The sequence below is a fragment of the Natator depressus genome, chromosome 6, assembly GCF_965152275.1.
Source record: "Natator depressus isolate rNatDep1 chromosome 6, rNatDep2.hap1, whole genome shotgun sequence".
Taxonomy (NCBI): Eukaryota; Metazoa; Chordata; order Testudines; family Cheloniidae; genus Natator; species Natator depressus.
Genome location: NC_134239.1, coordinates 9,027,602 through 9,039,509, shown reverse-complemented (window position 1 = coordinate 9,039,509; position 11,908 = coordinate 9,027,602). Strand labels below are relative to the sequence as shown.

General features: G+C 64.4%; 1 protein-coding gene across 1 annotated transcript; it reads right to left on the bottom strand.

Annotated features, from left to right (window-relative positions):
• On the bottom strand, positions 1-11,674 carry SLC5A2 (solute carrier family 5 member 2). Its single transcript, XM_074954333.1, has 15 exons — positions 11,535-11,674; positions 7,934-8,005; positions 6,845-6,949; positions 6,689-6,748; positions 6,195-6,299; positions 5,956-6,061; positions 5,759-5,839; positions 5,168-5,397; positions 4,904-5,039; positions 4,660-4,767; positions 3,510-3,660; positions 3,240-3,408; positions 1,893-2,108; positions 1,453-1,612; positions 1-656 (listed from the first exon to the last, which is right to left on the bottom strand). The coding sequence occupies exons 1-15, from the start codon at positions 11,631-11,633 to the stop codon at positions 436-438; spliced, it is 2,019 nt and encodes a 672-aa protein (XP_074810434.1). The 5' UTR covers positions 11,634-11,674; the 3' UTR covers positions 1-435.
• Positions 11,675-11,908: the final 234 nt, after the last annotated feature.

Below are 11,908 nucleotides of genomic sequence, written 5' to 3'. Positions count from 1 at the left end.
AGGCTGGGCTGGGGGGTCGGTGAGGGGTTGGGGGCTATGCTGTCCCCCTCCCATTTCCACCCTCTTCCTGTGGTCGCAGCACTGGGTTTGGGTGGGAGGGGAGCCCCCAGGGAATACCTTGGGGGTGGGGGAAGTGGTGTACACAAGCCGCTCATTGACAGCTGAGGTGCACAGTGCCGAGGGTGGGGGGGACGATGGCATAGGGCAGAGGGGACCCCACCAAGGGAGAGGCCACATTGGACAGAGGGTGCAGTGGGGGCGGGAGAGGGGGCTACAGGAACGGGGGAAGGGAAAGAGGGTTTATTTGGCGGCAGTGGGGGGCCGAGGTGCCATGGGTTCCCCGTGGCAGAGGCAGAAGCTGCCGTGGGTTCCCTGCGGTGGGGCTCAGAGCCGGGGGGGGCTCCGCATGGCAGAGGCGGGGGTGCGGGCAGCGGCTCAGGCGTAATAGCCCCACAGGAAGAGGGCGACGGCCATCATGGCGATGGCGTTGAGGTTGACCACCCGGCTCCAGGTCGGCTGCTCCGTGATGTCCGGCAGTGTCTCCTCGGCCTCCTTGTCCGCACCCGGCTCCGGCGCCCGCTGCGCCGCGCCCCCCAGGCTGCAGAGCCAGGCCACGCAGCGCCCCACGCAGCCCTGGGGCTGACCTGCCAGGGGGCCTGGCGGAAGAAAGAGTGTGAACAGCCCCCCCTGCTGAGCCCCCCTCCCCTCCCCTGCAGCCCAGCACCCCCTGCTGAGCCCCCTGTCCGCCCCCTGCAGCCCGGCGCCCCCTGCTGAGCCCCCCTCCCCTCCCCTGCAGCCCAGCACCCCCTGCTGAGCCCCCTGTCCGCCCCCTGCAGCACAGCGCCCCCTGCTGAGCCCCCCTCCCCTCCCCTGCAGCCCAGCACCCCCTGCTGAGCCCTTGCCTGCTCCCTGCAGCCCGGCGCCCCCTGCTGAGCCCCCCGCCCGTCCCCTGCAGCCCGGCGCCCCCTGCTGAGCCCCCTGCCCGTCCCCTGCAGCCCGGCGCCCCCTGCTGAGCCCCCACCCGCCCCCCTGCAGCCCGGCGCCCCCTGCTGAGCCCCCTGCCTGTCCCCTGCAGGCCGGCGCCCCCTGCTGAGCCCCCCGCCCGCCCCCTGCAGCCCGACGCCCCCTGCTGAGTCCCCTGCCCGTCCCCTGCAGCCCAACGCCCCCTGCTGAGTCCCCTGCCCGTCCCCTGCAGGCCGGCGCCCCCTGCTGAGCCCCCGCCCGCTCCTGCAGCACAGCGCCCCCTGCTGAGCCCCCCGCCCGCCCCCTGCAGGCCGGCGCCCCCTGCTGAGCCCCCGCCCGCTCCTGCAGCACAGCGCCCCCTGCTGAGCCCCCCGCCCGCCCCCTGCAGCCCGGCGCCCCCTGCTGAGTCCCCGCCTGCCCCCTGCAGCATGACGCCCCCTGCTGAGCCCCCCGCCCGCCCCTTCAGCCCAGAGTCCTCTAGAGCCCCACCTTCCACCTCCAGCACGTGCTCCACAGCCCCGTTCGCGGCCACTCCCTGCTGCCGCCTCATTTCTTGCCTCCTCCTCCTCTCCTCCTCCTCCTCCTCCTCCACGTCCAGGTCCACGCGCTCCTCCTTGCTGTGCCGCAGGCTGAACACCAGCCGGTGTAGCTGGGGACGGGGGGTTGCAGGGTGAGCACTCTGCACTGGGGTGCCTGGGTCCCATTCCCCGTCATGCTCCCTCCCCCTAGGGGGGAGGGCCCTGTGCTGCTGTCCCGGACACCTGGGTCCCTTTTCCCCACTTTGTCTCTTCCGCTAGGGGTGAGCACCCTGTGGTCCTGTCCTGGGTTCTTCCCCACCCTGGTCTCTCCCTTCTAGGAGTGAGCACCTTGTGCAGCTGTCCCGGATGCCTGGGTCCCATCCCCCTTCCCCGCTCCCAAGGGTTACTCACGTGCTTGTCAGGGATGGGTGGGGTGCAAAGCGATACCCCCACCACCAGGGCGACGCTGGCCAGAAAGAGGATGATGGCGAAGTAGAGGTAGTGGACCCCGCAGATGAGGCGGGGGCAGGCACTGGGGAAGGTGCAGCTGCCAGTGCCATAGGCCAATTCAGGCAGCAGACGGGCCAGGCCCATCAGCAGCCCCCCGACCAGCCCCCAGAACGCGCCCTGTGTGGAGAAAGTCGGGGGTGGGGGGCGGGGGGGGGTGTCACCTGGGCTTCTGAGTCCTCGCTCCCTCATCCTCCCACGGCCGGGATGCGCATTCCCCACCCCCTCCACCCTCCCCTGGTCTCCCGCTACCCAGATGCCTGGGTCCCCCCCCACTCCCTCCTCTGTGCGCCCTGTGCCCGACACTTGGGTCCCCCACACCCTCCACGCCACTCCTCCCCCATCCTTCCACTGCCCAGACACTGGGTTCCCCCCACTCCTCCCCTCCCTCCCCACTGCCTGGACGCCTGGGTCCCTCTCTCCCTCCCTCCTTCTGCTGCCTGCTGTGGACACCGGCAGAGCAAGTGTCAGCTCGTGCCAAGGCCTCTGGAGCCCAGCTGGACACTGAGGCCCGCACACCTGGGCCCCAGCCCCTCCCCGTGTGTTAGGGTTGTTAAATAAGGTCGGAGGGGTTAGTGTGTAGACTTGCGGGAGCGTTTGTACAGTGCTCCAGGCAGCGATCTCACCTACCGCCTCTGTACCCCTGAGGGGTTGCTCTGTAAGGGCAAATCACCCGCCGGGCAAATCGCGCCCCCGGGTGTGAGATGCCAGTTTGCCACAGGACGAAAGACGGCCCCCGCGGGCTCTGTCTCCACGGCAATTGGCTGCCCACGCTGGCCCAGGCTGTGGGGCTGTTTGACGGCTGTGTAAACGTTCGGGGTCGGGCTGGAGCCCGGGCTCTGGGACCCTCTGACCCCGCAGGCTCCTAGACCCTGGCCCGCGCCCGGCCGTGTACACAGCAACGAAACAGCCCCGCAGCCCAAAGCTGAGTGGGCCAGACTCAGAGACACCAGACAGCCCAATGCGGAGCATCAGGGGGCAAATGATGCCCCCCCCACGAAGAGGAGATGCCCCCCCGCCAGCTTAAACTCTGGGGGAAGGGAATAAAAACCCCTGCCAGGAAGAATGGCCCCTTCTCGCCATCCCCGGTCACCTGGGTCCCTCGGCTCCCCCACCCTTGACCCCTCCTCCCCATCTCCAGATACCTGGGTTCCCCACTCCTCCGGCCCCTTCTCGCCATCCCCGGACACCTGGGTCCCTCCCTCCCCCTCCCCGGTCCATCTCCGGATGCCTGGGTCCCCTGGCACTCACGGGCTCGTTGACCCTCTTGACGAACAGGGCGAGGAAGAAGACGGCGGCGATGGGTGGCGCCAGGTAGCTGGCGATGGACTGGATGTAATCGAAGAGCAGCCCGCTCTGCGCTGCCTGCACCACTGGGATCCAGGCAATGCTGATGGCCACCATGCACAAGATCCACACCCTGCCCAGAGACCAGGGTGAGGGGCAGGGGCATGGCTGGGCCCGCAGCGAGCTCAGAGGCACAGCCGTCCCCGCAACACAGTGCCCCGAGCGCACCCTCACCTGCCCACAATCAGCAGCTCCTTGCTCCTGGCCCGGGGCCGCAGGCGGTTGTAGATGTCCATGGTGAATAGGGTGCTGCTGCTATTGAAGATGGAGGCCAGGGAGCTCATCAGGGCGGCCAGCATCACGGCCAGCATCAACCCCCGCAGACCTGTAGGGGGCGACAGAGAGTCAGACGGCCCCTGCCCTGCAGCCCAGCGCAGCCTGCTCAGCCCCCTCCCCGCCTCCCTGCAGCTAGCGCCCCCTGCTGAGCCCCCAACCCGCTCCCTGCAGCACGGTGCCCCCTGCCGAGCCCCCACCCGCTCCCTGCAGCCCAGCGCCCCCTGCCGAGCCCCCGCCCACTCCCTGCAGCACGGTGCCCCCTGCTCAGCCCCCTGCCCCCTCCCTGCAGCCCAGCGCCCCCTGCTGAGCCCTCTGCCCCCTCCCTGCAGCCCAGCGCCCCCTGCCGAGCCCCCGCCCACTCCCTGCAGCACGGTGCCCCCTGCTCAGCCCCCTGCCCCCTCCCTGCAGCCCAGCGCCCCCTGCCGAGCCCCCGCCCACTCCTGCAGCCCAGCGCCCCCTGCCGAGCCCCCGCCCGCTCCCTGCAGCACGGTGCCCCCTGCCGAGCCCCCGCCCCCTCCCCACAGCCCAGCACCCCCTGCTGAGCCCCCGCCCTCCCCCTGCAGCCCAGCGCCTCCTGCTGAGCTCCCGCCCTCCCCCTGCAGGCCAGCACCCCGTGCCGAGCCCCCTGCCCACTCCCTGTAGCACGGTGCCCCCTGCTGAGCCCCCTGCCCTCTTCCCTGCAGCCCAGCGCCCCCTGCCGAGCCCCCGCCCTCCCCATGCAGCCCAGCGCTCCCTGCCGAGCCCCCTTCTCCCTGCAGCCCAGCGCCCCCTGCTGAGCCCCCGACCGCTCCCTGCAGCACGGTGCCCCCTGCTCAGCCCCCTGCCCTCTTCCCTGCAGCCCAGTGCCCCCTGCCGAGCCCCCGCCCCCCCCTGCAGCCCAGCGCCCCCTGCTGAGCCCCTGCTCACCCCCTGCAGCACGGTGCCCCCTGCTGAGCCCCCCAACCCACTGCAGCACAGCACCCCGTGCTGAGTCCCACGGCCGCTCCCTGCAGAACAGCACCCCCCGAGCAATGCACTAAGGCATTGGGGGCCAGCTCCAACTGCTTACCGGCAGGCATGAGCGTCACCACCAGCTTGGGGTAGGCGATGTTGGAGCAGCCGACTTCAGTGCCACAGATCCGCTTGCAGTCCTCTGGCACCACGCAGGCCACCTCGTCTGGGGGGAAAACGGGGTCAGCAGGGGGGCCAGGCCTGGAGGCAGGGGGCTAAGACATGGGGCAGCTGGGATCCCGCCAGCAGGGGCAGCGGTACCCAACCATCACTATCTCCTGGTGAGGTGAGGAGCACCGTACCTGGGTAGAGGATGCGGCTGATCATGCCTGGCATCACCATGAGGAACATGGGCAACAGCTTCAGGTACCCACAGAGGATGCAGCCGGCTTTGACGTGGGTCAGGCTCCTGCCCGCTAGGCAACGCTGCACAATCACCTGTGAACAGGGAAGGCCCCCGTGGAAGGCCCCACACCCTGAGCCAGCCAGTCCCCCACCCTGGGGCTGGATGGGAACCGGCGCCCCCAGAGGGGAAAGGCCCCAGGCCCCGCTCCCCGCCCCCATACCTGGTCGCTGCACCAGTACCAGGTGGAGATGATGGTGAGGCCGAAGATTAGCGCTGGCCAGGGGAGGTCTCCCGTCAGGGGGTCGCGGAGGAGGTGGAAGGAGTCGGGGCGGGGCTGGTAGCAGGTGGCTGAGATGTTGTACAGGGCCGGGGCTGGAGAGAGGGTCTTGCTGGGAATGGCCTCCAGGTACTTGTCAAAGAGCCCCTGGTAGCCCCCCACCTCGTAAAATGCTGCAAAGCAACCAACAGGGGGCACTGTGACCAAGAGTGACCACGGCAGCCTGCTCCCAACATCTGGGAGAACTCGGGGCTGGAGTCACTGGGAGCCCCCCACAACCAGCACCCCTTCCCTACTCCCTACAGCACCCCCTGCTGGGACTGGAGTCACCGGGAGCCCCCCACAACTGGCCCCCCCTCCCCACTCCCTACAGCACCCCCTGCTGGGTATGGAGGCACCGGGAGCCCCCCACAACCAGCACCCCCTCCCCACTCCCTACAGCGCCCCCTGCTGGGTCTGGAGGCAGCGGCAGCTTCCTTTCAGCTGCAATTCCTGCCCCTGTCCATGGGGGAGCAGCGGGTGGGTCTCACTCACCAAAGCCCATGAGGACGAAGGCTCCCCCAATGATGACGAAGGTTTGCACTGTGTCGGTGTACATCAGGGCTGCCAGCCCCCCTGGGAGAGCAACAAGGGGTGGGGTGAAACGGTGCCCACCTGCGCTCCCCCCCCTCGCTCCCCAGGGCCCAGCTGGAGCAGCCCCTGGGCCCCCACCCCAGATGTGGCCCCATTACCTGTCACAGTGTATATGGTGGTAATTACGAGCAGGGCAATGACAGCGACATAGATATTCCAGCCCAGAGCCTGCTGGATAAAAACAGCCCCCGAGAACATGTCCACCTACGGGGGGCGATACAGGGTGGGGGTCTCAGCATTGGGCCGATGAACACAGCACCCCCTGCTGGGAGAAGCCAGGAACACCACCCACAGCCAGTGCTCCTGCCCACCCCCTGGAAGAGGATTAATTACGTACTGAGATTTTAGTGAAGATGTAGAGAAAGAGGGACAGGATGGACAGATAGATCCGGATTCGCCGGCCCCCAAATCGCTTCTTCAGATACTGGGGCATCGTGATCACCTGCAGGTAAAGGGAGAACAGAACGGAACCCAGGCGTCCTGGCTCCCAGCCCCCACTGCTCTAACCCACCAGACCCCACTGCCCTCCCCTCCCAGAGCTGAGGATAAAACCCCGGAGTCCTGGCTCCCAGACCCCGGCTCTAACCCACCAGGCCCCACTCCTCTCCCAGAGTTGGGATAGAACCCAGGAGTCCTGTCTCCCAGCCACCGTTGCTCTAACCCACCAGACCCCACTGCCTTCCCCTCCTGGAGCTGAGGATAAAACCCAGGAGTCCTGGCTCCCAGCCCCCGGCTCTAACCCACCAGACCCCACTCCTCTCCCAGGATTGGGATAGAACCCAGGAGTCCTGGCTCCCAGCCACTCCAGCCTATACCCAGTGTGATGCTCACCCCGGCAGTGAGGTAGACAGGTACGAAGAGCCATCCCAGGAGGAGAACCACGAAGAGAGCCTGGCAGGGAGAGAGGAGAGGGGTCAGGGAGGGGCAGTGGGGTCAGAGAGGGGGAGATGGGGGGGGAGGGGGTTCTGGGCACTCGAAATCACTTACATTCCACTCGAAGCCGGCCACAGCCAGGCCACTGGCGGCACCGGTGCCAGCCAGCCCCACGAAGTGCCCACTGCCGATGTTACTGGCAAAGAGAGACGCGCCCACCTGCAGCATAGCCGGAGGGAGAGGGCCTGGGCTATGGATAGGTGCACGGAGTACTGCCCCTAACGCCAACCCCCTGCCCCCGGGCACTGCCCCTAACGCCAACCCCCTGCCCCCGGACACTTCCCCTAATGCCAACCCCTGCCCCTGGGCACTGCCCCTAATGCCAACCCCCTGCCTCCGGGTACTGCCCCTAACGCCAAGCCCCTGCCCCCGGACACTTCCCCTAATGCCAACCCCTGGCCCCGGGCACTGCCCCTAACGCCAACCCCCTGCCCCTGGGCACTTCCCCTAATGCCAACCCCTGCCCCCGGGCACTGCCCCTAACGCCAACCCCCTGCCCCTGGGCTCTGCCCCTAACGCCAACCCCCTGCCCCTGGGCACTTCCCCTAACGCCACCCCCTGCCCCCGAGCACTGCCCCTAACGCCAACCCCTGCCCCCGGACACTTCCCCTTATGCCAACCCCCTGCCCCCGGGCACTGCCACTAACGCCAACCCCCTGCCCCCGGGCACTGCCCCTAACGCCAACCCCCTACCCCTGGGCACTGCCCCTAATGCCACCCCCTGCCCCCAGGCACTGCTCCTAATGCCACCCCCTGCCCCTGGGCACTGCACCTAACGCCAGCCCCCTGCCCCCGGGCACTGCCCCTAATGCCACCCCCTGCCCCTGGGCACTGCCCCTAATGCCACCCCCTGCCCCCGGGCACTGCCCCTAACGCCACCCCCTGCCCCTGGGCACTGCCCCTAACGCCAACCCCCTGCCACTCAACCTCATATCTTTGCTATGGGCCCCGTGACATCAATCCCTTGCCCCGCCCCACATTGCCCCATCCTCACCCCAGCTGCTTCTAGGGTCAAGTATTAACCCTCTTCCCTAAATCCATCTCTGAATCCGTTCCTGAGATCGACGGTTAGCCCCATACGCACCCATCTATCTAGCTGTCTGTCTGTCTGTCTATCTCCCCCGCCCCCACTGCAATACTCACCGGCCACCAGACCATGTTCCTACCAGCCAGGAAGTAACCCCCGACGGTGCTGCGGTTGGTGCGGCACATAGACTGCAGGGGCGAGAGCGGGAGGAGGGCGTTTTCCCTGGGCTGGATGCTGGGTTTCTCCACCGGCTCCAGAGATACCCCGCCAGCTCTGTCTCCCTCCACGGGGTGAGTCCCCCCAGCTCTGGCTGGAGATGCCAGGCTCCGAGAAGGGCGATGGGACGGCTCAGCGGGCTGGACCAAATCTCCTCTGGAGAGTGACTGACCTGGGGCTCAGAGATTCTCAGGCCGGCCGGGTCTGACCTCCCGGGTAGCACAGGCCAGGGAACTGCCCCAAATCGTTCCTGGCTGAACTGGGGCACCAACTTCCCAGCGATGGCGAATCAGCCACAGCCCTGGGTGAGCTGTTCCAATGGTTAATTCCCCTCACTCTTAAAAACGTACCCCTTGGTTCCAGGCCTGGAACGTACCCCTTAGTTCCAGGCTGGAATTTGCCTACTTCCAGCCACTGGGTCGTGTCAGACCTTCGTCCGCTAAAGAGCCCCGTATTAATGATTTGTTCCCTATGGAGGTACGTACAGACTGTGATCAGCCCACCCCTTAACCTGCTCTTGGTTACGCTAAGTAGATTGAGCTCCTGGAGTCAATCACAAGGAGGCAGGAAATGCACTTTCACCCGAGGCGTGATTAGCCTTCGGAACTCCCTGCCGCCAGAAGTTGTGGAGGGCCAAGATTCAAAGAGGGACTGGGTATTTCAGTGGCTGAAACTAGCCAGAGTTGGTGACACAGCTTCCTGCTGCGAGGCTTCAGGGGGGTCCCTGTTAGAGACCAGGTTGAGATGTATATTGCGGGGGTGGCGGTGTGTGTGTGTGTGTGTGAGTGACATTTTCCTTTGCTGGAGGCTGAGTTAGATGGGCCTCGGTTGTGAGCCAGCCTGGCACTGAGTGAGGAATCCCACTGCCGTGCACGTGTCTTGCCTGAGTAATTCTGGTGTGTCCCACCATTTTGGGTCTTTGCCATGTACTGCAGCAAGCTGAGGTGTCCGCGGGGAGAGGATCCAGCACTCGGGGCTGTGAGGGGATGGGGCTGGCTAGTTGGAGGGGCCGCAGTGACTTATTAAAGCCATGGGTCAACGGTCGGGGGACTTTGTGTGGTGAGGTGATGCAGGGGGCAGACGCCGTACATTTCTGCTCCCTGACTAATCTGCTAAATTTACAACACCTCATTACAGGCCTCATGAGCATTCCTGGACCATGTACTTCCCAGTAATAATTAACCTCTTCCCCTGTCCCTGCCCAATCTGGAGCTGAGATCAAAGAGCTAAGACTATGAGAAGAGCAAAAAACCAACTGTACAGCCGGGATGAGGCCCCACCAGCCCTTCCACTGTGAGATGGGACCCTCCTGGGGTGGAGTAGAGGGAGCGATAAGCGGGAGAAGGGACAGAAATATCATGGGAGTGGTGGAACAAGGACAGCCCCATCCGAGGTCCCAGTGGTTTGGGTTCTAGGTACATCAATCATGCCAGTGACTTGTGTTCTAGGCGTGTCAATCGCATGAGATTGTTGGGTTCTAAGGCCTGGCTCCACAGAGGGACTTAGGCATCATGGTGCTCGGCCCGGGAACACCTAATGTTTAGGTGCTGGGAAAAATCACTGGACCAACACTGGGATCCAGAAAGCCTGAGCTAGGCGCCAGGCTCCCTATATAATGAATGGGTGCTAGGCGTGCTAGGCAGGGAGCCAGCTGAGCCAGACAATGGGTGATGGGAGGTCCTAAGTCCCGCCCCTCTCATGGAGTTTGCCCCCTTAGTCCAGGCTGCAGAGAGGCGCCTCGCTCTGCCAGCGGCCCAGAGCCGGGAATCCCTCTCCTGGGGTTGGGCAGCTTCGGTATCTCCGTTGTTCCTGGGAGAATGAGTTGGGCGCCTGCCTCACTCCCCACAAACCAGCCACAGGAGGAGGTGCCCAGCTTACGACTTCCAGCCCAGTGCTTAGCGCACTCAGCCTGGGTTGTGGAAGCTCCTGGTTCAATTCCCCCCTCTGCCTGAAGAGAAGCCACGGAGCAATAATGGGAGAGTCGGACGTGCTAGCTCCCTTGGTCTCTCCTGGTGCAGCTTCTTCTCCGTGGTGGCTTTAAAGAACAAGAGTCCCTGGGCCAGAGAGAGAGCAGGCCAGAGCTTGAGAAAAACTCTGTGGGCCGGTGCTTGGGACATCCAGCTGGGAGGTGGGAGACTCCTGGGGCCAGTCCCCTGGCTGTACCCACTCCTTCACTGAGGCACTGTGGAACAGCTGTACCAGGAGGGACTGAGGGGGTCCCACATCAGCATAGCCCAGTGGGTAGCATGAATGCTTGTCCTCCTGGACACCCAGAGGGAGGCAGCAGCTCATGTGCCCCGAGGCAGAAAGTCCGGCGGGTACGAAACTTCGACTACAATGACTTAGGTGTTGGGTGGGAGCCGAATGAGAGTTTTGTGGATCTCAGGGGAGCCTAAAACTAGGACTTGGGCATCTAAGTCCTCTGTGGATGTGGGCCTCAGCCGCAGGCCCTTCTGAGCCCCGCTGTTCTGTGGATGGGCTTCCCGGGCCACAGTTCAGGTTCTGGGGTCAGATTTCCAGGGCCGAGCCCTGGGCTTTGGTTCTGGGATCTGCCAACAACAGAGACATGCTAGGGTTGAGATGGAAATTCAAGTTTCAGAGACTGAGTTCCTGGGTGATGATGCTTGATTCTGGGATGGATGGATGGATGGATGGATAAGTGTGGGGGGGTTCTGGAGACTGATGGATAGAGGGGTGTGTATGGAGATAGGTAGATGTGTGTGTGTATGGGGATAGACAGCTGGCTAGAGGGGTGTGTATGGGGATGGAGAGAGGGGTGAGCAGCGGGATGGATGGGTGGACAGAGGGTTGTGTAGCTGGATAAAGAGCAGGCTCTGCTTAGGGCTGGATGGATAGAAGGTTGGGTATTAGGGTGGATAGATAGGTAGGGAGGTGTGTATGGAGTCTGATAAAGGGATAGAGAGAGAGGTGTGTACGGGGAGGGATGAATGGATAGACAGAGGGGTGTGTATGGGGATGGCTAGAAAGAGGGGTGTGTTTGGGGAATGAAGGATGGATGGGGTGTGTGTATGGGGATGGATAGAGGGATAGAAAGCGAGGGGTGTATGGGAAAGGATGGATGGACAGCTAGAGAGAGGGGTGTATATGGGAACGGCTGGATGGGGCGATAGATAGCAGGGTGCATATGGGGATGGGGGATAGATAGAGAGTGTTTATGGGGATGGGTGGATAGATAGCAAGGTGTCTATGGGGATGGGTGGATAGATAGAGGGGTGTATATGGGGATGGGGGATAGATAGAGGGGTGTATATGGGGATGGGTGGATAGATGGCCGGATAGCAGGGTGTATATGGGGATGTCCTTGACTCAAGTTTTGGGTCTAATTTTGGGGTGGTCAGTTCTCGTTCTCCGCCTGGTGGTTCTGGGTCCCAGAAGAATGGCTCAGGTCTCTACCCTGTGCCATTTCTTCCCCTGGTGCCCAGTGTTGGGGGGGTGGGAGAGAGGGGACTGGGGCAAAGGGCCGTGTCCCAGGTCACCTACCCAGAGCCCTACGCAGATGACCAGGATGAAGTAGCCCACGATGACGCTGATGTCGGCAGGGTTGTTGATGACGGCCCTGGGCTGCGGCACCCCCTCCATACTGTTGCAGTCTCTCTCCCTGCACCGAAATGACACCTCCTGGAAGGGTCCGCAGGGGCCAGCGTGGATGGTTAATAGCAAACTTGGTCATGGGGCTGGATCTGTGATTAACCAACCCAGAGTCTGCGGGGAGGGGGGAAGTAGACTAGAACGAAGGAATCCTGACTCCCAGTCCCGCCCTGAGTTGGGGACAGAACGCAGGAGTCCTGACTTCCAGACCCGTTGTTGGGCCAGGCACTGGCTCTGGGTTGAGTCACCATGTGCCAGTGGCTAGT